General features: G+C 38.6%; 1 protein-coding gene across 2 annotated transcripts in view; it reads left to right on the top strand.

Annotated features, from left to right (window-relative positions):
- Positions 1-23,096, top strand: part of LOC128071772 (cohesin subunit SA-2-like) — a 57,327-nt gene that overhangs the window by 10,512 nt on the left and 23,719 nt on the right. For both annotated transcript variants that reach the window (XM_052664802.1, XM_052664805.1), the window contains 8 exons: positions 2,268-2,339; positions 4,861-5,065; positions 6,097-6,248; positions 7,469-7,542; positions 7,984-8,107; positions 12,454-12,552; positions 14,733-14,812; positions 22,848-22,955. In XM_052664802.1, the coding sequence (XP_052520762.1) occupies positions 2,268-2,339; positions 4,861-5,065; positions 6,097-6,248; positions 7,469-7,542; positions 7,984-8,107; positions 12,454-12,552; positions 14,733-14,812; positions 22,848-22,955 (914 nt within the window). The remainder of the gene's footprint in view (positions 1-2,267; positions 2,340-4,860; positions 5,066-6,096; positions 6,249-7,468; positions 7,543-7,983; positions 8,108-12,453; positions 12,553-14,732; positions 14,813-22,847; positions 22,956-23,096) is intronic.

The following is a 23,096-nucleotide window of genomic DNA, read 5'->3' as shown; positions in this document are numbered from 1 at the left end:
AAATAGACTGACTGTAAAATACATTCCTAAAATAATTTATGTGGAATGAAATATTCCTAAAGATAATGTCTGACAACTTGTTTGGTTTACTTCTGATATGTTATGACTATCAAATTAGTATAGAAGAAATGGTGTCTGAGCTGCAATTGTTTTTTTATGTTAACCACGTATTAGGCGACTGAGAAAGTGTTTTGGGATTAAACTCATTTTTTTTAAAGCAGAAGTGTGATAAGAACGAAGTCGGCCTTGTTTTAAAATGAATTGTTTCCTGTTTGTGTTTGCAGGTTTTTTTTTTCTCATGAGGTTATCTTTTTAACAAATAAAATGGAAACATGAATTAATAACTAAGTTACTTGAGAAGTAGGGTTGTGCAGGACTACTTACATTTACAAAATTTTTAATGGAAACAGTGGCAATGCTGTAAGTAGTAATGAGAGTGGAGAGTATTACCGTTCTTCCTTGCAAAATTGTTGTTAGTACTGGTGGAAAATTTTGGTGGAGTTGAATCTGGCAAGAGATGTGAGGGGCGGGAAGAGAAGACTGCAAATATATAAACATTGAAAAGAAAACTGAGAAAAACATGGCCACGCTGCTAAATGAAGCAGCAGTCCTGGTGACAAAGGGTGCAGAACAGAAGGAGGATCAGGTTAGGAGCACTTAAGCAAACAGAGCATCAGTAAGTCCGTGGGCCCTGTTGGGATGCACTTGCGAGTGCTGAGGAAGCTGTCTGTAACATTTCTCCAAACCTTAAATGTTCTGTGGTTCTGTGAACAGGCTGAAGAATAGGGCAGAGAAGAACCTCATGAAGTTCTACCCCAGGAACTCCTGTGTATTTAAGGAGAAATAAATATATGCACTGTTAAATACTGGTGGCCAGCAAGGCAGCCCTATGTAGTAGGATCTTTGTGTCCTTGTGGATGATGAGATGGACATGAGCCAGCAGTGTACCTTTCCAGCAAAGAAGGCCTTCTCTAGGTAGAGCATCTGTTGCAGGTTGAGAGTGGTGATCCTTCCTCTCTGCTTACACTGCTGAGACACATCTGGAGAGCTGAGTACAGCTCTGGGTTCTCCAGTACAAGAAAGATACGAGTTTACACAATGGAGTCCAGTAAAGGGCCGCAAAGATAATGAATGATTTTTCATTTAAAGAGAGGCTGAGAGAGGTGAGACTTCCTTCTGGACAGAAAGCTCAGAGAAATCTTATCCATATGTGAAAATACTTAATGGGATGGAATGAGGAAGAGGAATTGAGCCTCTTCTCACTGGTGTTCAAGGAGGTAGCTTGTATGGGTCTTGGAAGCACATGGCTTTCATATAGTGATTCAGAGGCATTTACTCTTTGTGGGCCACAGCATACCTCACTGGGGAGACAGATTTGTCTTTAGGACTGCTGCTCTTTTGTTTTTCCCTCTTTCTTAATCTATTCTGTTTCTTTTTGCTGCTTTTCTTCCTGTATGAATTTTATTTCTTGCAGCAGTTTATTCTGGAAGCGTTCAAGGACAGGCTGGATGGGGCTTTGAGCAACCTGTCTAATGGGAGGTGTATAGCAGGTGGTTGCAACTAGAAGATCTTAAAGGTCCATTTCAACCCAAATCTTTCTATGATTCTTTTATAGGTTCCTCTCCCATTTCATTGCTGAAAAAATTAATGAGAGTATAAATAAGTTTATTGCTTTAGTGTATAGCCAGGTGGCAATAGAAGTGCTTCATAGAGTCTTATAAAAGCTACAGACTTTGTGCCTTCTGTTTTGTAGTAGTTGTAGATTTGAGGAAGCATTTCTGAAAACATGACAAACACTTTTTCACTCTGAAAACATTTCTCTATAATTTCAAAAGCTCAGAATGTGTATTTTGTTTTAGGACTTTAGCTGTTTAACAGTACCTAGTTACTAGGTGTTAGGAATGGATACTGAGATGCTGGGGAGGTGTATATTAGAACTAACTATGGGAGTTATACATGGTATACATTTTCTTTTAAATTCTAAAAGCAAATTGCTTCTTGTAGCAAGAAAGCTTTTTTTAATTTAAAAATCATTTTTTCTTTACATCTTTGCTTGTATATAAAGAATAATGCAATGAGAAGGGATTAGATTTTTCTTAAGGCATTGGATTGTGTGAGTTATATATAGTATAAATTATTCTAAGTTGTAATAGATTTTTAGATACAATGTGTGGTTGGTATTATTTTTTATTATTACTCATTATGTTTATGAATTAACTGTGATGCTTCATTGAAAATCATTTACGTTTCTTTCTTGTGCATTGCAGGAAACTGGATTGCAGTACAAGAAATTCATTGCCTATCCTTGGATCCTAACAGTTACTTGGCCAGTGGATGTGGTAAGACTCTTGTAGTTCTCTTTAACTGTAGTGTAGCATTTTCTGTAGCTGTATCTCAGCTACATAATTCTGCCACTGTCTCCAGTGTAAGGAAGTACATGAGAACTAGTGATACTAAAATGTGTATTGGTGACGAGAGATAATGGTGCACTCCTGAGATTTACTTCATCTGGTCTGTTTTAGACCTCTGGTTTGGTTTTAAATCACTTGCATTTTGGAGTGCCTGTTCCTTGCTATTGGTTTTAAAGGGAAGTGAAGAGTGCTTACTGAGCTGGCTAAGTTGAACTGCAATTGCAGCCTCAACTGGCCAAGGTAATTTTCTTCCTGGTAGATGTTGTGGTGCTGTGTTTTGCATTTATGATGAGGATAATGTTGATAAGACGTTGATGTTTTAGTTGTTGCTTAGCAGTTCTTACACTGTGTCAAGGACTTTCCTGCTTTTCATATTGCCCTGCCAGTGAGGAGGCTTGGAGGGGACAGAACCAGGATGGCTGTCCCTGATTGTCTAGAAGGATATACCGTAATCTGTGATCTCATACTTGGCAATAGAACGGGGGTAGGTTGGCTGGCAGGGCTGCTGTTTTTTGGGAACTGTCTGGGCCTTGTTCAGCTAGCAGTGAGCAATTGTACTGTGCATCATCAGCTTCAGTTTTTTGGCTTTAATTTTTTTTTTTTCTTTCTTTCTTATCCAGCTGTCCTTGTCCTCAACCCAGAAGTTCTTGTACTTTTTCAATTATCTCCTTAATCCCACTGAGGGGCAGAGAGTGAACCAATGGTTGTATGATGCTTAGCTGTCTGCTGGATAAGCCACACTACCTCCTGTAGTGTTTTAGGGAGACTGGTGCATTCCCCACCACTTCTAGCAACCTTTACATGTGCACATGGAGTTTTTGGCATACATTTTTGTTCAAAAGCTTTCTTCATAAAAATATTCTCTTGCGAACACAGACATTTGATTGAAAGAATATTTTCTTTTAAAAAAAGAAACAGCTTTTCTGTAATAGTTCTTCCCATACATCACTTGCAACATTCCTTTCCTTTCTTACTTGGCACTTGCTACTAATGAACTAAGTCTTGTAACCTGATCAGGAACACATCTGAGATTCCATATTTCCTGATACATCTTGGGTTGCAGGCATTCCTGAGTCTGCCATCTGTCTGCTTTCTTTCTGGTGTGGTCGTAGAATCATAGAATCACCAAGGTTTGAAAAGACCTGAAGATATGTACTGTGAACACATTTGTAACTTGCTCTTTGTATAACATCAGAAAGATTGCCTATTGCTGTGTCTGTGGGGGGTTTTAGAGATTTAGGTACCTGTATTGGTGGCGCAGGTGAGTGACTCAATATTTGTTTTCAAACTGTAGTCTGATTTAACTCTTTGTGCTGGCAGTGCTGCTGAGGAAAATAGTCTCATCCTGCCCTATGCTGCAGCTGTTTGTTTCTGCTTTCCTGCTGTCAGATCTCTTGTTTTAAGACACTTTTGTGTGGTTATGTGTTGAACCACTGCTGTAATTTAACCCTGGTAGACAGCTCTGCACAGCCACTTGGTCTGCCACCCTCAGTGGGATGGGGGAAAGAATTGAAATGTAAAAGTGAAAAATTCATGGCTTGAGATAAAGGCAGTTTAATAGGTAAAACAGAAGCTGTGAAAGTAAAGCAAAAGAAGGAATTTCTCTACTTCCCATTGGCAGGCAGATGTTCAGCCATTTTCAGGAAAGCAGGGCTACATTGCGTGTTGCAGTTTTTTAGGAAGGCAAATTCCATCATGCCTAGTGCCCCTTTTCCAACCCTGTCTCTTTCCCCCAGCTGTTATTGCTGAGCACACTACGTGCTGTGGGATATCCCTTTGGTGTGTTAGGATCAGCTGTCCTTCTTGTGTACCCCCAGCCTCCTTGATTGGTAGACAGCATGAGGAGCAGAAAGGTTCTCAACTTAATGTAAGCACTGCTAAGCAACATGTGAATCATAAGTGTGTTTTTACCACTGTTCTCATTACAAATCCAAAAAAAGGCACCATACCAGCAACTACAGAGAAAATTTACTCTGATCTCAGCCAAAACCAGCACAACCACCTCATCCAACCAAAAAACAATTTGACTGTTACAGTTCTTTTTCAGTTGCATCAGTTTCCTCTTGAATTTTACCACACAGTTGCAGAAGCAGGAAGGGGCTGTGTGGGGGAAAAACTACTGTACTACCTGCGAGGAAGTAAAGGCCAGGAGTGCTCATGGTTTATGCAAATGAAACTTATTCATGGTACTGTGTGTGGCTTCACATGTCCTCTCCCATGTGTTCACAGCCACCTCCCTTTTGCTGCTTTAAGCTGGGAGCTGTCATGACAGTGTAGCTCTACTTTCTAAGTCTGCTTGCCTGTTATGTAGTTGCATGTCTTTACTTTGTAGTAGTAAGTGTGAGAAAAGATACAGAGGAGTTATGATTTAGCTGACTGTCAGCAAAACTGGTGTTCAGTGGGAGAGATGTATGTGTACACTTCTTTACTCTTTTTTTTCCATATGCAGAGCGATGAAGACTATCCTGTGATCAGAGCAGGACCCTACTGGAAGAAGTTCAAGGCTAATTTCTGTGAATTCATTGCAGTACTTGTTCAACAGTGCCAGTGCAGCATCCTGTATGACAGCTACTTGATGGATACTATCATCTCACTGCTTACAGGCTTAGCAGACTCTGTGATCAGAGCATTTAGACACACGAGCACTTTGGCAGGTAAAGCAATGCATGGAGTAGCTATAGATGATTTTTTTTTTTTTTTTTTTTTCCTGACCTGTGGGCAAAGCAGAACTTTCCAAAATTGATAAGTCTCCACTGGAGAAATTGCTCTCTTCTTTTTCATTAACACTGCTCTCCTAATGTCCGTTACTGCAATATAATTAATTTATTCCCATTTGTAACTGAACCAAATATGATTAATTTATACTGATTTTTCTTTCTAAAGAAACTTTCTTTAATGCCTGGTAGGACTAACTTTAGAATTCAGCCACAGTCTTTCTGTATTCAGTTACTGCTTTTTCTGTGTTGATAGTTTTCCTCTCTCTAATAATTAATGCAGTGAGGTTGAGGTTGCATTAAATGCATTATCCATGAAAGCTTTCTTTGGCGAGCTGCTATTCTTGTGGTATCTATGCTGAAAAGAGCACTGCTTGCACCACATTTTTATTTGGTGCAGCATGATGCCTCTAAAGCCACTTTCTTTTTTTAAAGCCAATAAATGACCTCTACCATAAAATACACTGATGTATAATTTGTTCTAAATGCACTGCTTGCTTCAAAGGCTCAGAAAACCAGTTGAAATGTGTGCAAACCAACATGTTCTTAAAGGAACAAAAAGTTTTGTTAATTCAAGTAAAGGGTTAAGATTGCCAGCCTTTTTGGGGAACCTGCTTCACTTTTTTTTTTTTTTTTTTTAAACTGAAACATACCTATTCCCTAGCTCTAGTTTCTTTTGCAGATGGAATTACTTAAACTAATATGAGTCTTGTCCAGTAAATGACCTCTCTGACAAGTCAGTGAACTGTTGCCAAAAGCTGTAAATTGCCAGTAATACCACATTTTCCTTTTTGATCATCATCTGCCTTTAAAACACTGTATTTTAAAACAAATTACTTTAGTGTTATTTCTATTGTGGATAACAAATTGGATTTCGCTAGCCTTATGCTTTTTGTGGTGAAATGGTTGGGTGCATTTGTGTTTTATATATCTGAGCTAAAATGAATATGTTGGGTTTGTTTCCTTTGCAGCAATGAAACTTCTGACAGCAGTTATAAGCGTGCATCTGAACCTTGATGTCAACAAGCACAATGCTCAGCGATTATATGAGGTGGAAAAGAACAGGATAAGTGGCAAGAAGACCAATTACAGACTTGACCAGCTAGAGAGAAAAAGGAAAGAGGTTAGGCAGGTGTTTTGTATGGGAGATGAGTGAAGATGTAAAACGTAGGATTGCTGACTGCTTATTTCTGAGTTGCTGTAGTTCTTTGAGGTTTATATCTTTATTTAATGCATGCTGCAGAGCATTTGTGCCTGCCAAGATTAAGCCTTATAAAAGTTACTGAGGTGGTAACTGTCCTATATACTGTTAACTTGTAATGTCTGTCCTAAATGCTTTGATCCCTACACAAATCCAGGCTTACGTGCACGTGTAATTCCTTTAGGAGCTCTGGTGTTGTGGGAGTGCAGTTTATATGTTTATGCATATTAGAAGTTAATGTTGTAGGTCTTTAACTAAATTTCAGTGTATGAAATGAACAAAAAAGGTCATGGGATAGCTGTCACCTCTCTAGAAGTAAAACATTGTAAAAATGGTCATAATGTGACCTATATCTATCTTGTGCTTAGTTTCTGTCATTTCTTCTCTGCTCAGTCAAACAGCTCCTTATCACCTCCAGAGGCAGGACTTTGACTAGAAGAAATAACTCTGCACTGAAGTAGCTCAGTATGGTGGCAGTCAAGGATAGCTCTTTCTCTCCTCACTTTAGAGCTTTTACCTGTGTTCTGTGCTTTGAATGTCCAAGGATTCTTCTGGTATAGAAACAGCCCCTTTTCCTTAGGAAGAAGTGTTTGGTGAGACCACAGTTTTAAACATCTTATAGGAAAAACAGACAAAATGTCACGTTTGGGTGAAATAGAACCAATTTTGTCACCCTTTCTGATACTACTGATGAAAAAATGTTTACCTTAAGCAACATATTTCCAGCATTTCAAAGCTGGATGTTCTGGGCTTGGTTAAAATACATGTTCCTTGTGGTATTAGGTCCATTCTGAAAGTTCTTTATCCTGCCTCTCTTCCATCTCTGTTAAAGTGCATAAAAGGAGAATTTAAACCTGTATGTGAAGATCGCATACTAGTTACGCTTTGTGTTGATACAAGAAGTCTCACCATATCAGAAATATTTTGTGTTTTCTATCAAGGTTTGTGGTTGGTACCTAATAAATCTTTTATGAATATGAAGCAGCAAGAAGGTCAATTGTCAGTGTAGAAACAGACCTCTCATTTTGTGTTGGTATCATGTGTAAATAATAGTGATTTGGACCACAGCGGTGCTGTGAGTGCAATGATGCAGATTCTTCACGTGAAGTGAATTGGAACATTCAGTTCTCTTTCTGTTTCAGTATGATCAGAAGCTTGTGGAGATACAGAACATGATGCATGCTATTTTCAAGGGGACGTTCCTAAGTCGCTACCGGTAAGAATAGAATAGTGTTGTGAGGTATCTACATTCTCAAAAGGCTCTTGTTCAGATTGTCCAGACGTCAGAATCATGCTAAATGTCCTAGAGGCACTGATATTGTCCAAGAAAATATAGCAGTTACATTACTCTAAGCAATTTGCATTTAGCAAATGACCTCTCTAGAGTTTGCTTCAAAAATTTTGCCCACCGGCTGCAGAGCTGTGCATTTGTGATTGAGACAGTATCTAGAACTTCACAGTGATGATTGTGTGAAATGTGTAGCAAGAAGTGGCTTAGTTGTTGACTGAAGGCTAACTTAGAGCACTAATATAAAGATATTTTTAATCCTTTGGATTGCATATATTTCAACAATTCTAGGAAAAAATATTACTAATAATATTTTAATGTGTGTTAGGCCTGTTAATGTGTTAATATTATGTTTTTATAATTTCACAGTGATGTGGTCCCTGAGATACGAGCTACTTGCATTGAAGAAATTGGCAACTGGATTAAAACATACCCAGATGTTTTTTTAAATGATAGCTACTTAAAATACATTGGATGGATGCTGTATGATAAGGTAAAGTTTTTAATTTTTCTTCTGTATGGGGGCAGTAGATGGGAAGACTTTTGATTTGGAAGAATCCTAAAACTTGAGCTGTTTTCATGGTTCTAAAACACGTGACAGATTTGAGGAAGATAGAGATACTTATCATGAGTGGTTATTTACCGAAGTTGTCACAGTGAACTTCTGCAGGCTACCTATAAACGTGTGTATAAATTCTGTTTTGTGTTAGTCTTAGATATGTGTTCTGTAAACAAAATTGTAGCTTACCACAAAGCCAGGAGGGGGAGCACAAAGCCTCTTATTTCCCTGCTTTCTGCTATTTCTGCAAAGGTAGATTTTTCAGAAGCAACAAATCTGTCAAGAACCTTTTTGTCTTTTCCCGCATTAATTTTATCTGATCAGAATATCTTTTTAGAGTTAGGAGAATTATCAAACTGTGGGAATACGAAGTGATTTTTCAAGATTTCACCCTTAATAAGTGTTTCCATTTTACCCTGATGGTGGTGGGCAGCAAGAATATTTGCTTTTAGAATATTCTGTAGAGATGTTTATCAAGTAACTCAGGCTGCAGAGTTGAACCACCACTGAAGTCTTCTAACTGTGAAAAATATGACCGGGATCATCTGCAGTGTTGTGAACAGATATAAAGTTCAGTCATTTGGGAGTATTTAATGAGGGAAAAAAATAGTATAAAGTTAATGTTTTGTCTTTAAAATGTTTAATTTGAATGTAATCATTCTTCCCCATGACATACTGCTTTGCCATCAAACCTCACTTTGAAACATTGTATCTCTACATGAAAGGCTCAACAGGCTGAGGGAGCCGGGCTTGTTCAGCCTGGGGAAAAGAAGGCTGCGGGGTGACCTCATTGCAGCCTTTCAGTGCCTAAAGGGAGCCTACAGACAGGAAGGGAATCAACTCTTTGAAAGGGTAGATAACAGCAGGACAAGGGGAAATGGTTTGAAGTTGAGGGAGGGAAGATTTAGGTTGGATGTCAGGGGAGGTTTTTTACAGAGAGAGTGGTGAGGTGCTGGAACAGGCTGCCCAGAGAGGCTGTGGATGCCCGTCCCTGGAGGTGTTCAAGGCCAGGTTGGATGGGGCCCTGGGCAGCCTGGTCTAGTATTAAATGTGGAGGTTGGTGGCCCTGCATGTGGCAAGGGGGTTGGAGATTCATGATCCTTGAGGTCCCTTCCAACCCAGGCCATTTTGTGATGATTCTGTGAAAGGCTATTGTCTGGGTGCAAGAGGGTTTTCCAAATTCAGTGGTAATACATCCTTAAGTTGTATATCAACATCCCTCTTTGGCTCAGTAACAGTTTCAGAACAATGCTATAAAGATACATTTTCAAGTAGTTTATGTTCATCTACTATAAATAACTTTTTTTCTAAAGCTTGACAGTAAAATTGACTGCCATGTGCAAATGGACAATTTTATGTAATAATTTTGTAAGCACAGTCACTTACCAGTCCATTTGTGAAACCGAGTCACTTAACTTGTGCTCAAAGGCACTAGTGTTCTTCCAAGGTGGTACATAGCTACTAAGTCAGCAATCAGATGAAATGGTAGTGCTGTGGAAGAAGATAAGAGTTAGACACCAGAAAAATGGAGATGATGAAGAGAAAGGATGGGGAAAATGGAAGGGAGAACCATCAGAGAAGGCAAGGCAATGAGAAGGGGAGATGCTTGTGCGCATGCAGACACTCACGTTTGAGAGCTCCCAACATGTTAATCTAGATTTGTCTTGAACTTCAGGGCAAATTTCTGAGATTTTCTCCTTAGACTATCGAAACAGGAAAACAAGACAAAACAAAACAAAACAACCCCCAAAACCAAAACCTAGAGAAATCGTGTGGGGAAACAAACTTTTGTTGAAATGAACTTGTCTTGATCATGTGATACTCCTGGCAAATCTCAAGAAGTTTTGTCTCCCAAGCAATGTGAGTGTAAAATGGATCCCATCGTTCTAACAATTTCTGAAATTCTGTCTTCAAATGTTCATGTTAACATGGTAGTTTTCTTTCCAAAGATCATATTTCTGTATGCATACTGATGGTTTTTTTTTTGGGGGGGGGGAAAGAGAGGAGCAATTTTTTTTTTAAACTATGTTTTGCCTTGACAGGGTAGGTAAGCTGAATTTTCTTCACACTTTAGTATTTCAAAAGTAGACCTGTTTTTCTTGATCTGTTATTTGGAAAATGTTGAAGAGGAGCAGTTACTCAGTCTGACCTTGTAAAATGGTCCGTGTCCCAGCCTGTACTTACAAGGCTTACTGAATAGCTCCATCTCTTGGATAGGATCAACACTGAAATCTTGTAACTGAGTTTGTCTAAGCAGTGCTGGAGTCCGTGCAAAGGTCTTTGATGTCAGTAGAGCTGCTCTCTGTCTTACTGATTTTTCCTGGCAGTCTTTGTAGGCTTGGGCAAAATATACTATGATACAGCCAATGGATGATGTGTGTTTGGAGTATCCTGAATGAAGATTTGCTTATATTATTTCCCTTCACTGTCACTAATTGTTAGCTGTTCTCCAAGGACTACGTGACCATCCAACAAATCATTAGAAACTTAAAAACAAAACAGTCCCTATCCACTAAAAATGTCTCTGTTCTCAAGAAAAAGCTCGTGGTAAGGTACTGAGGACAGCTGAAATGAGCAGCGTGCAGTGCTCCAGCCTGTGCCTCTCCTGGCAGTAGGCAATTGTAGGTAACCAGCTGAGACTGAGTGGAGTTGTATGTGGAGGGCTTATGGCTGTAAGAAGCAGTAAAGTGGGACAAGATTCTGTTCCTCACACTAGGCCTTTAAAGTTAAAGGTGAACACAGTTTGGAAAATATATGCGGCTGGTTTATCACATGCAGGTTAGAGAGCAGTATTCATTATCACCTATGGATATTTCACTCTATTTTCCTAGCAAATAGTTGTCTTATGCAGAATTTTTGGTCAAACCTAGCTACAAGATGTCATCCTTTTGCTTTCCATCCCAAGACTTGAACAGGAACTTGTAGTAATAGATAGCCTATGTGTAGGTTGCCTCCTTTCTTAGATTTCCTTAATTTTTCTTGCTGCTGTTGTTAGCAGGAAAAATTAATGAATTAATATGAAGAGATTGATTCAAGACCTGCAGTGTTGGCAGATATCCCTGCTGTTTTGTTTTTAAGGAACACCATGATAATTCTATGTTAGATCCTCAATTCCTTAATGACATCTAAAGCTTTAGTCATTTGAAAGGTTTAGTGATTCACAGGACATGATTTAAAAGCTGGATAAAGAGAAGTCCTCTTCTTTTGAGGCATCTGTGAAGCAGCAGTACTAATGACAGGGGACACCTATAGGGATAACTGTTTACCAACTATGCCAAGCCCAAAGCAACCTATTTTTTTTTTCCATAGAATGCTCAAAATATCATATGCCAGTGTAGGAAAGAAACAAGCAGAAGACATAACATTTATATGTAGGTTGTTCTGAAGGTAATTCATCATATTTATTTCCATGTAAACTACAACAAATACAAAGAGCATAATAATGCTATTTGATAGAGCAAATTCTCAGCTACATAACACTATTTTTCAATATAGTCACCCCCATTAGCTATCATTTTTGCTAGTGATGAACAAGAAGAGTCTGCATGCTGTGCTCATAAAAATCTCCACCAGCTGAGGTGACCCACTGCTTCACAGCTGCTATGATAGCATCACTGCTGCACTCCATCCCTGGAGGTGTTCGTGGCCAAGGTTGGATGGAGCCCTGGGCAGCCTGAGCTAGTGGCTGGCAGCCCTGCCAATGGCAGTGGGATTGAAACTGCATCATCTTTAAGGTCTCCTCTAGCCACTGCATTCTGTGATCTTTGGTTCTATAAGAATCAATGATTATAAGCTGGTGCATTTTTAAGATGTATGTCTTCCTTGGGCAGTTTTGCTGGGCTGGAATTTCTTGGAGTCCTTGTAGAGGTGTAACTGTTGTCTGAGTCAGACGTCGAAAGGAGGTGAACAAAGTTGATTGTATAGAAGAGTGCTGATGGCATCAAGTAGGTCATCTGTAATCTTGTATTTGTATATATTTAAGTGGATGAATTTCTTTGTCTTTTGCACTCTGTTGCTTGTATTAATTGTAATGTTTTGGAGAGTTTCTTTGAATTTTAGGGAGCCTAACGAGCATTGATGTCATTTTCACATTTGGCTCACTGTAGGCTTTCTCAGAGAGAGGGAAAGAGGCATGCAAAGTGTAGAATACTGATATCACTAATAAAGAAAATGAGGTAGCATTCAGGTACTTCAGGCACCCACATAGAGCTCTTAATATATATGCCAATAGTAAATAACATCAGAGATAACAAATTAGTGGATTTCTCTTTCTCTTGTAGCAAGCTGAAGTGCGGTTGAAGTGTCTTTTGGGACTGCAGGGAATTTACAGCAGAAAAGAACTTGTTTCCAAGATGGATCTCTTTACTAGCAGATTCAAGGTAAATAGATTGCTGGTTTGTTTGTTAAGTCTGGGTTGGGTGTAGACACGGGGTGTGATGCTTTTGGTCAGAGTTCATCTCCCCGTTCCTTTGACTGACAGAAGCTTAGAGTATTGCAGAAACAGCCTGCTTGACTGAGTGGCTGAAGGAGTTTCACAGAGGTGTTTCCCTCTGCTTCTGTGGAATTTTCTGTCTCACTTCAGGTTATTTATGCACAGAATGAAGTAAACGTGCACTGTTACCTCCATCATTTATCCAGAACAGCCCAGACTTTTTTTTAAAAAAGAACTTTGGAATGTGGGAAGGAGTTCGATGCTCCAATGGTCTTTTTTTCTTTTTTTTTTTTTTTTTTTTTTTTGCTATTCTTGATAATTAGTTAAGCTCTTAAATATTTGTTTGACAATGTATTACACTGATATGGGAATAACTCTTTGCTGATATACCATGTCAGTATGACTCTTGAAAAAGGATCTCTTATCTCCTAACTGAACAAGTCATGTGACATCCTGCAATTTTGAGAGCTTGTTCTGTGCCTGCACTGACCATGTAGACTTTATATGTACATGCCTTGATCATATTCCAATATATGCATAAACCTTTATCATATTCTGACATCCTTACCCATTTGAGAAATAAGCCTTCTACTTTTTTAATCCTGCCCTCTGTAATGACTTCGTTAGCTGTTCTTATCCTAATGGGGCAGTATCTTTACGGTATGCAAATAAGAAATCTCAAGGTGCTGTGAGAGGAGGAGCTGTTACCACAGTCCCTCTGAATCAGTCCGTAGTCAAGTGCCTGCATGTGGTTGTAATTCATGTTCTTGCAAAGGGTGCAGTGCTTACCTAGATGTCAGAGCAGTTGTTTATAGTAAGAAATACCTGTAGACTATTGTCAAATAAGAAGATACAGACTTTGGTATTTTAAGAAGAAATTGTTCAGACTGGAGTTTGGCTGTGTAAGACTAATTTTTTTTAAACATCTTTTTGGTAGTGTTCTCTCTTTCCTTTTAAAGGGAGGTTGTTATAAGTTACTGCAAACAGCGTAAGCAACTTGGTATTCAAAGACTGATGAAAGAGCTCTAGTCTGTTTTTACTAAGATGTCTCTTTGTATGGAGGATGGTAATATATATAAATGGACTATTGCAAATTCCACCTCCCAAATGGAATATCAAAAAAAAAAACAACAAACCCAAAACCACACTCAGAAACAAAACAAAAAAACCCACAAACCAAACCCAACTCTTCCTCCTTGTTGAAACAAAAGAAATCCAGTCAGCAGATGCAGAGTGATTGGACGTCTCCCAGAGTTGAAATCCCACTTCCTTAATGATGAGAAATGTAAATATGTGATCATCAATCCTTTTTCAATAAGCTGTATTTCATGTGCTCCTTCTGTTACCCTTGAGCTTTGAAACTCAGGATTCATGGACTTCCACACCTTGTATCTGGGCTGCTAGAAAAAGGAAGATGCAAAGTAAAATGGATTTAGACATTTAGAAATGATATGTGTACTGAGGAAGCTATTAGTCTTGAAGCAAGTGTGAAGGTTTAACATGCCTTAAAGATACAGGCTGTGCTGCAGAGTGAGCCTTTGGGTACACAGGACAGGAAAACGACTGTTTCTGAGGTGTTTGTATACGTACCAAGTTATAATAATGTGAACTTTAGAGGTCAGGAGTATTGCTGCTGTTTCATGAAGCACCTTTAAGACTCAATTCCTACTTAACTTTCCAGCAAAGCACTGGCTTCTGTAATGTGTAGGTACACACGCTTTATTTTTGATGGGAGAAACTGATTATATAATGCTTGTAATTTGAGGCTTACCTCCATTTAGCATATTGAAGTGTCAGTAGTAACATCTTGGAAGCAACCTGTCAGTCGCTTTTAATTTGTAGACTGTAGTTGATTTCTTGTGAACGCATACATTACATCTGAAAAAAAAAAAACCCAACATATTACTGCATGATTAATTCAGTTAAAAAATTAACATGCTGTTAATTTTCAGGGGCTGGGGAACTACTTGGTAGTAATCAAGTTGCCTTGTGTCTCTTAGGAAATAGCTGCTGAAATAAAAATAAATCTCTGCTCTACTAGTGTAGATGATCTAGCTGTAGCAAAAAGATATGTTTATTGAGAACAAAACGTGTTACATCTTTTTATTGTCATTTTACATCCATTAGGATCGAATTGTGTCCATGCCTCTGGACAAGGACCATGAAGTAGCAGTTCAAGCCATGAAACTCTTGATGCTTATGTCACAGTAAATAATTTCTTTTTTAATTTACTGTATTGTTTTAATGGCAACAAGATCCAGATAAAATTCTGATGAATCTTCCTGTAATCAGTTACATGCTGAGAAATGATTGGTCTCAGCAGGATATGAGTTACAGCTAAAACTGCTTGAGACATGGCATTTTCTTTCTGTGGGAAGCACCAGTGTTAAGAAGATCTTTGCAGTCAGATTCACCATGAGAATGACATTACTTGTATCTTCATGCTTCCCCTGAAAGTAAATTCCAAAGAGTTTTGATGTTGGCTTTTCTCAAACCAAGCATCTGCCTGTTTCCAGGAAGTTCCCACCGTATAACATTCTGTCCCAGGCTTACCAGATCTTGACTAGGAGCTCAGGGAACTCTGCCATCTTCCCCCATGCAGGAAGCCTTGAACTTTGTTGCTAGAGTTTGGGCTATCAGATTCCTTGCTCCATGTCAGAGAATCTGGGAGCTGTTAAGCCTGCAGTAGACTGACAGGGAGTGAGCAAGTGTATGAAGTCTTGTTTTTGCTGAAGTGGAAAACTAACAGAAAGTTGTTTTGGTGGGAAATTACTGGTCAGCCATAGATTTGGAAGGGTAATATCAGACTGGAAGGGGTGGGAAAAACTGGGCTAACATTATAGAAATATGTGAGCCCTATTCCAATGTATCCTTGAGCAATGTGTTTATTTTAGAAAGAACTTCTTTGGCAAAATACCCGAAGAATAAATTCTCTGTCCCTCTTTTTCAGTGCAAAAACAAGATTAAAAGAGTCCAGTGCATTTCCTTGTTAATACAGTTAAGATTTTAGAGGACTTTGTGTCTCTTCTGTTTCAGGGTTTAAGATGGATTCTGCTGATGCACTTGCTTGCCTTCATGTACAGCATGGTGCATTGTTCAATAGCAGTTGCTTTTCCATGTAAGCCAGAAATACTGGTCATTGCTAGAAGAGGATGCAGTACTTAGTGGACCAAATAATATGGTGTTCTAGGTATATACATTAAATTTCAAATATGTTTATACATTGAAGCAATGCTGTGTAGTCTGGACTCACTCCTATTTCACACTCCATTGATTTGAGTGGCATTTCTCTAGGTTACTCCAGCATATGCATCAGAACAGCATATGACCACTATGAATACAGCATGCTCTTCTGAAGGAAGTACCATTGTTTGGATCTCACTACTTGTGGATAGGGTCGTATTGTTTCTCTGTTTACAATGTCCTTTTCTACATCAGTTGGTTCTCTGGTGTGTAGCTGTTGGAACAAAACACAGTGTTGTGTCTGTGTGTAACGTGTCCCTGTGCCAGGAGGAGTAGCACACCATTGTTGAAGTACAAAGATACTGAACACCAGTTATGGCTGTCCCTGTTCTGTATCTGAACTAACAAGTGCTGTATTGGCCCTGCAGCTGTTTATAGTCTCTGGCTTTATTATTTATTATTATTATATTATATATGTGATAGTGTTCTCATTAACGCAAACTGCAAAAGTTTGATCAGTGTTTCTTTCTTCATCAAGCAAATTTTTCCCAGATTTTTCTTTAATACAGTTTGATTTCCAGTGTAAGCTCCATCTAAAGTTTTCTCAGTGACATTTTTCCATCATAAGATGTACTTTTCATTATCAGAATGAGTATATTTTATTTTCAGTTAGGCTGTGTGGAGTCCTAGCAATGCATACATGTTTCTTTTTACTCATTTGTTTTGTAGCCATCCTTTCTGTCCTTCTCCCTCTCAGTTGCTTTGAGTGCTGCTGGTTTTGCTTAATTACTGTAATAATAAAATGGGAACTGGGGACATAGTGGGCAAATTCAGTGACAGATCTTCTTTTTGATAAGGTAGATAATGGTCAGTCTATAAAACTTTTGTGAAGAGGATGTAGATAATACAGTCTCCACCACAGATTTCCTAGTAAGAGCCTGCATTGAGTTACTTTTCTTGAGGCACAGGGAAAGGCTCATGCTGCAGTACCTACAGATATCAGCAGGGACTTCACTGCTGATGTTACAGGAGCAAAAAAATTCAGACTGCAGCATAAATGCTTATCATGGTTCAAAACTGGTACCTGGATGTTGAATGGGAAAGCTGCCTGATGCATTCAATAAAGCATGAAATGAGGCTTTGGACAGCATTTCCACTATCTGCAAAGAATGACAAATGTAGCAGTACCATTTACAGAAGCTATCTTGTGTGTATTGCTGTAATCAATTGTTGTGCAGCTTTTAGTCATGCTCTATTGACTTCTCTAGGGATGGCCCATCTACAGATTTGGCAACTGAATTCTAGTTGCCCAAATTACCATTTTTAGTGAAGTGTGAAAGACCTTTCAGGTCAAGCTTCTATTTTTAAAGGTACCATTTCCATTTTTAAAGTAAGAACATCCATCAGTAAGAACTTTCTATATTTGATTTGGAATCATGGAATCAGTTAACAAGAAGTCTTTATTAAAAAAAAACAAACAAAAAAACCCCAAAACAATAGCATGAACGTAACTGGTCAGGTACTGACCTGTAGGACACGACTCTAATCTTGAATAGATCTTGTCATTTAATGGCATGTACTAGAGAGATGCAAAACCAGAAATTATAACCCTCCAATTAGTTTGTTGGCTGCTCTTGTCAACTTCCTGGGCAAAAAATACCGTATCAGCAACTCTCTTTTATTGTCTTCATGAGAAGATGTAGTAGCAAGACCTCTTGCTACTTAATTGTTTTTGTGATGTTTTACAGTTGCAAATCTGCTGCATATGTTAGTAACAGCAGTGGCTGTCTCATAACCATCACTGCTTATCACTGCTGTGGAATATACACTGTGTATTGCATGTAATATGGGCAGAGTGACTACTCTGGCCCATGAAGCTTCAAACTTATATGCTGACCTTTATATTCTCTCTCTATTCAGCCAGACAAACACTAAAATACCAATCTTCTCAATTCACTTAAATTTACTGCATTATTTAAAAAAACAGAAACAAACACAACAGTGCCAACTCAAAGCCCTCTTGCTGTGCATATACCTGCTTTTTTTTGTTGCTGTTGTTTTCAAATCTATATTTGTGTTTTCATTTTGTCTGTCTCTAAGCTGAGCTATCTTCTTGTTTGTTGTATGTTGTCTCCGTTGAAAGCCAAGCTCTTTGGGCTGGTGGATTTCTATTTTTGCAGGTGTGATCCTCAAACTGAATGAGCCTATGAGGTATAGCGTAACAGAAATTATTAATGCTACTAATGATACATAATCATTAGCATTAATGTTGCAAAGAATTTGAAAGGGAGTAGAACTAGGAAGGATAAAAAATGGAGTCACAATGAGAATCCAAGGAATCTTAATGCAAACGTTGTCCTTCAGTAGGTAAATTAGTTCAGTGGGGCTGCTGCTGCCAGGCAATTCGGTTCGTTTTTGTGTACTTAAGTAGCTGAAAGAGTAGAGAGTTTGGAAAAGGTTATAAAGGTAATTAAATAACTGCATTCACCTACTTCAGTTACAGGTAGTGCACGTAGGGGCACAAGTTTACCAACAGTGTGAAATGTAAAGAGCAAAGAAGGAGCAAATTACCCTGTATCACGTTAGTTGAATGTAAGTAGAAATTAAATTGAGTTTTAAACACAAATCTCTGAAGTTTGAAATCTGGGAGAGCTGCCTCAGTGAAAGCTGTGAGTATATTGCACTCATTGGGAACTCATTTAAACTACTTACTGGAGCTGATAAATACATTAATTCTCACTTCAATACTTTGACAGTGGTAAGTAGGGTTTATCTAACTTAAAGGTCAGTAAACTGAGGTTTGTTAATTCTGGGTGTTCTCTTTAGCACAGAAAGCCCAAGTCATGTAGGGATACATTGTCTCTGCACTCTTAAAGAAAAAGGAAAAAAATTAATTCTCCCTCCTTTTTCTCAGCTGGACTGAGATGGAAGTTTTAGGTTGGAGATGGAGGGCCTGCACTCTGGGAGAATCTTGAAAACTGGAGTTGGCAAAGTATGCCATAACCATGTCATGTAATTCAGAGTCAGTGGAGAGTGCTGTGGACTGAGGAAGAGAAAGAAACTTTTGATAGGCAAATGCATTATATCTAGCAAGGTTATTCAGAAAGCTTTTATTCAGAGAAAAAGTCAAGTTGTATTGAAGGCTCAAATGCTATTGTAAAACATGTTTTCATGTGATTGTAGAAAGTAAACTTAAGAGAGGAAGTTGCTTTGCATAGGGAAGTTGACCACCTTTGTCTTGTCCAGTGTTTTTCAGGGGAATTAAGTGTTTCTTAGATGTTGGTGGAGAAGTACCAATACAAAGATCTCACTTTAGTAAAGCAAGTTACACAGCACAGTTCTGATTTCTTGCACTAGTGACTTAATTGCAGCATGCTGCATACCAGCAAAAGGGAATGGCATGGAGCTCCTCACAGCTCCTCTGTGATTCATGCAGGCCCACGCTCCTGTTAAGGTGGAGTTAGGGCAGTCCTTTAGAAGTTAAGCCTATTACAAACTAAGCAAAAGTGAAAGACCAAAATGTACCAAAGGCAGGTGCTTTCTGCTCTGCCTGCTCTTTTTTTTTTTCCCCACCTTTGCAGGTTTTTACTTTTCTAAAAGTTAATCTTCAGCAACTCTTCGTCATCGAACACCTCTGTTCAGGAACCTTTATGTTTATTCTGAAATCTTATCTTTCCTGTCTGAAGAACTGACAACAAATGAGGAATGCCTGTCTCCTATGCTTATATTTCTTAGCCAAAACAGAGTACCATGCAGCACCTTTGTAATGTGCTTCCTCCTCTCCTCTGTCACAGCATAGCCATGGAATCACAGTGCGACATCTTAATTCTATTTTAAAGTGCCTAGGGAAGTATTCTTGTTATGCTATTGTATGGCTACCACGTTGTTCTTCTCTTGTTCAACACAAAAATGCTGTTTTGAAACACATCTTATGACAGCAGGGTGGAAAGAAGGAAATAACATTTTTAAGTACAAAAATCAGCTACTGTATTCTGTTTGCTCAAACAGAATGCTACCAAAAGGTGTTTTTTGGATGGTAGTGCTTAATGCATTAGTAATGATTTTGTAACGTATTTGCAGATTTTGGTATTTAATTAGAATTTATTTTAAATGCAAAATAAACTAGTTTGTTTTGAGGTGCTGTACCTTGGTACCAGTGTCTCTATACCATGTGCCAAATCTTTCTCTATGTGATCTTTTCCTGTCGTTAAGAGCAAAAAGAGTAAAGTGGAAAAGCTTTGAGAAGTGCATCAAGTGTATTTTTATTTTATTTTGTGATTTTGGTTGCTGTCCATGATATAAGCAGTAGCACAGACCACGACAGGTGATTCCAGCAGTCATATATAGTCACGTCTCTTTCATGCAGTGAAAAAGAACAAAAGGGAAGACAGGGAATCTTTCAGCTGGTGCCACAGGCAGAACAAAATGGGTCTGTGATCTCTCTCTAGAAGATCCCAGCTTCTCTGTGCTATGTTCACACTGAAGCACAGAGAAAATGGTGTGTCATGACATTGGTATGTGGAAAGCCATGCCTGTTTAGGTGTCTAAAAATAAACACTGGCAGGCACTTCTGGTTTAACCTTTATCTGTTGCTTGGCATTCTGAGGGCTGTAAGTTTGCAGCAGTATTATTGCTGTATTTAAAGTATTCTTTGAATGCATGCTTATTGGTTTATGTATGTAAAAAGAAAGGCACTGATTATTACTGGTAGTTGCAGCAGTATAGCCAGGTGTTGCTACTTCCAGAGGCAAGTAAAACCCACTAAGCTCTCACTTGAGTGGGAGTACTGACTGTAAACCTCACTGTCTCACAGAGAGTAGTTGAACAGTATGTGGACAGCAGTGATATTACATAGAGGCATTTCCTCTCATTCCACAGTCTCTGTGCTACTAGGGGCTGCTTTGTAGGTGATCAGAGCTGTTGCAATTGACCTACTCTTGCCGTGAGGAGAGAAAATAACACTGCCCTGGACTAGTGTAAGTGGGGCGAAGTCCTAACCTCTTTGAAGGCAAAGTTAAAAACAAGGAGGTTGGAATTTCATTTGCATTGGCAAGACTAAATCTGTAACTTCTACCCAGGGAGACTGCAGGCATGCTACTGAGTGCTTTGCCTAAATTATTTAGATAACTCAGGGAATTTTTTTTTTTAATTAGGGACACAGCTCTCCCTGTTTCTGTGAATGTGCAAAGAAGGGGGAAACATGGCCTATGAAGATGAGTAAATTCAAATATCACTGAATCATTAAGATTGGAAAAGACTTCTCTATCATCTAGTCAATACATCGTTCTACCTCACCATGCCCACTGACCACGTCCCTCAGTGCCACATCCACACGGTTCTAGACCACGTATCACAGTGTGCTTACACCAAAATTTCTTCTTTTTCAAGCTTCATTCCCCAACATTCGTGGTATCTCAGGACGCACCAATACTTGCTCAGAAATACTAAAGCACCATCTTACCTTAATATCTCCTTTTTTAACAACAGTAAACACATTTTTACACTATTTCCCCAGTTCTGTAGATGGCTGGATGAGAATCACATGAACGTTTTCCTTTATACTCATTACATGATATCTACGTATACTGAGAGCACTTTCTATTTGTTCTGTTACCACAGCTATATACTCAAGGGAACTGCATGTTAAAAGAGGCTGCCAGAACCTGCTGGAATTTCTTTTTGATTGAGGGCAAGCATTATCTTGCAGGATTGACCCATCAGTTTTGGAGGCAGACCATCAGCACTTCCATTTAAATACCTTTTTACTGTGCCAGTAGCCATTATAAACAAATTCAGAAAAACTGTGAAAGATTCAGGTGATACATGAGTAAATACATAGTAAAGATAAAATTCATGAGGTTTCAACTTCTATAAATGAGAAGTTGTGGGTTTTGAGAAATGAGTGCTTCCTCTTCCCCATTTCTTTAACTCGTAGCCTGTGCTACAAAAAGTATTTTTAATCAACACCCCAGCTATGCTCTCACCCAATGAGATCTCACTCCATTTCAGTCAGGTTTGAGGATAATGTTTTCGGGCCTTGTGACTTGTGAGGTTGCTAAAGGATGCACTAGGATTGGAGACAAACAGGCAAGCATAGGAAGAGGTGCTAATTTTCTAAAGGCATTGGTCCCACCAAATGGAAAGCACAAATGCTCAGTTTTAGAAGTGGTACTGGATTGCAGCTTCAGGTGGCTTTATACTGTCACTATCTGAGAGCTGATCACAACAATAAATAAGAAGTCTTTCACCTGGTTGCAAAGAGCAGAAGGATCTGATATGTTGCTGTTTCATTCTCTCATGTAGTTTAGCTGAACGACTTTGCAATTGCAGTAGAAAGCAAGCAATTTGAAACTGTAACCTTTGTTTTGGTCTTCACTTCTGTTATCTCCTCTTTGGATTATTCAACCTTGATGCTTCAATTTCATGTTTTGTAAAGCAGTTGATGCTAACACAATTGCTAACTCCCATAGAGTGTTCTAGGTTTATTAGTTGCCTGTGATATTTTAAAAATTGGTAGCTGAATGGCTGTCAAAAAAAATTGTGATTTTCAGTGTGTTTGGACAGAAAGGTTGCACTCATAAGCATGCTACCAAGTATGTGTTTTGATTTCTTATTGTGTGTGACACTGTGTAGGCCTAGTGTAACAGTACAAGCTTTAAAATACTCTACTAACGCATTTTGGAAGAGTTTGTACTGTAAGATGGAGGCTTCTTGTTATTTAATCGTCTATGACAATAAGCATAGATGCATCATTTTCCTCTTTGATCATTATTGCTCTTTTTTATCATGGCCACTAATCAACCTTAATAATACTTTAAGTTAATATTCTGTCCGTACAGTGGGCCTTATTACTCATAGCTTGTACAAACCTCAATTTGTCTATAAAATGAGTAAAAAATGCTGCTATTTCCATTTGATTACGTATTTAGGCATGTCCTACAAAATATTAGCTATGTAAACAAGTTGCAAGGCATCAGGTCCAGTAAAACTGGACATCTCATTCATTGTATTCTGTGCAGATAAACCTGAACTATAACTTCTGTTGTTATTTTTGCCTAGGAACTGTGAGGATGTGTTATCAGCTGCAGACTGTGAGACCTTATACCAGTTTGTTTATACCACACACCGTCCACTTGCAGTAGCAGCTGGGGAATTCCTTTATAAAAGGTATCTCTATCTGACTGCCTTTCTCTTGCATATTCTCATTTATTTCAGAATGAAGGTGGATTTATTTAAGAGGGGTATTAAGCATTCATTTTTTTTCTGCTGGAAGTATATACCATGAGGATAGTAGATGTGCTTTCTTCT

The sequence above is a fragment of the Tympanuchus pallidicinctus genome, unplaced genomic scaffold (assembly GCF_026119805.1).
Source record: "Tympanuchus pallidicinctus isolate F22 unplaced genomic scaffold, pur_lepc_1.0 scaffold6, whole genome shotgun sequence".
NCBI classification, from domain to species: Eukaryota; Metazoa; Chordata; class Aves; order Galliformes; family Phasianidae; genus Tympanuchus; species Tympanuchus pallidicinctus.
Note: the sequence above shows the minus strand (reverse complement) of the source record. Positions and strands in the feature narration are given on the sequence as shown.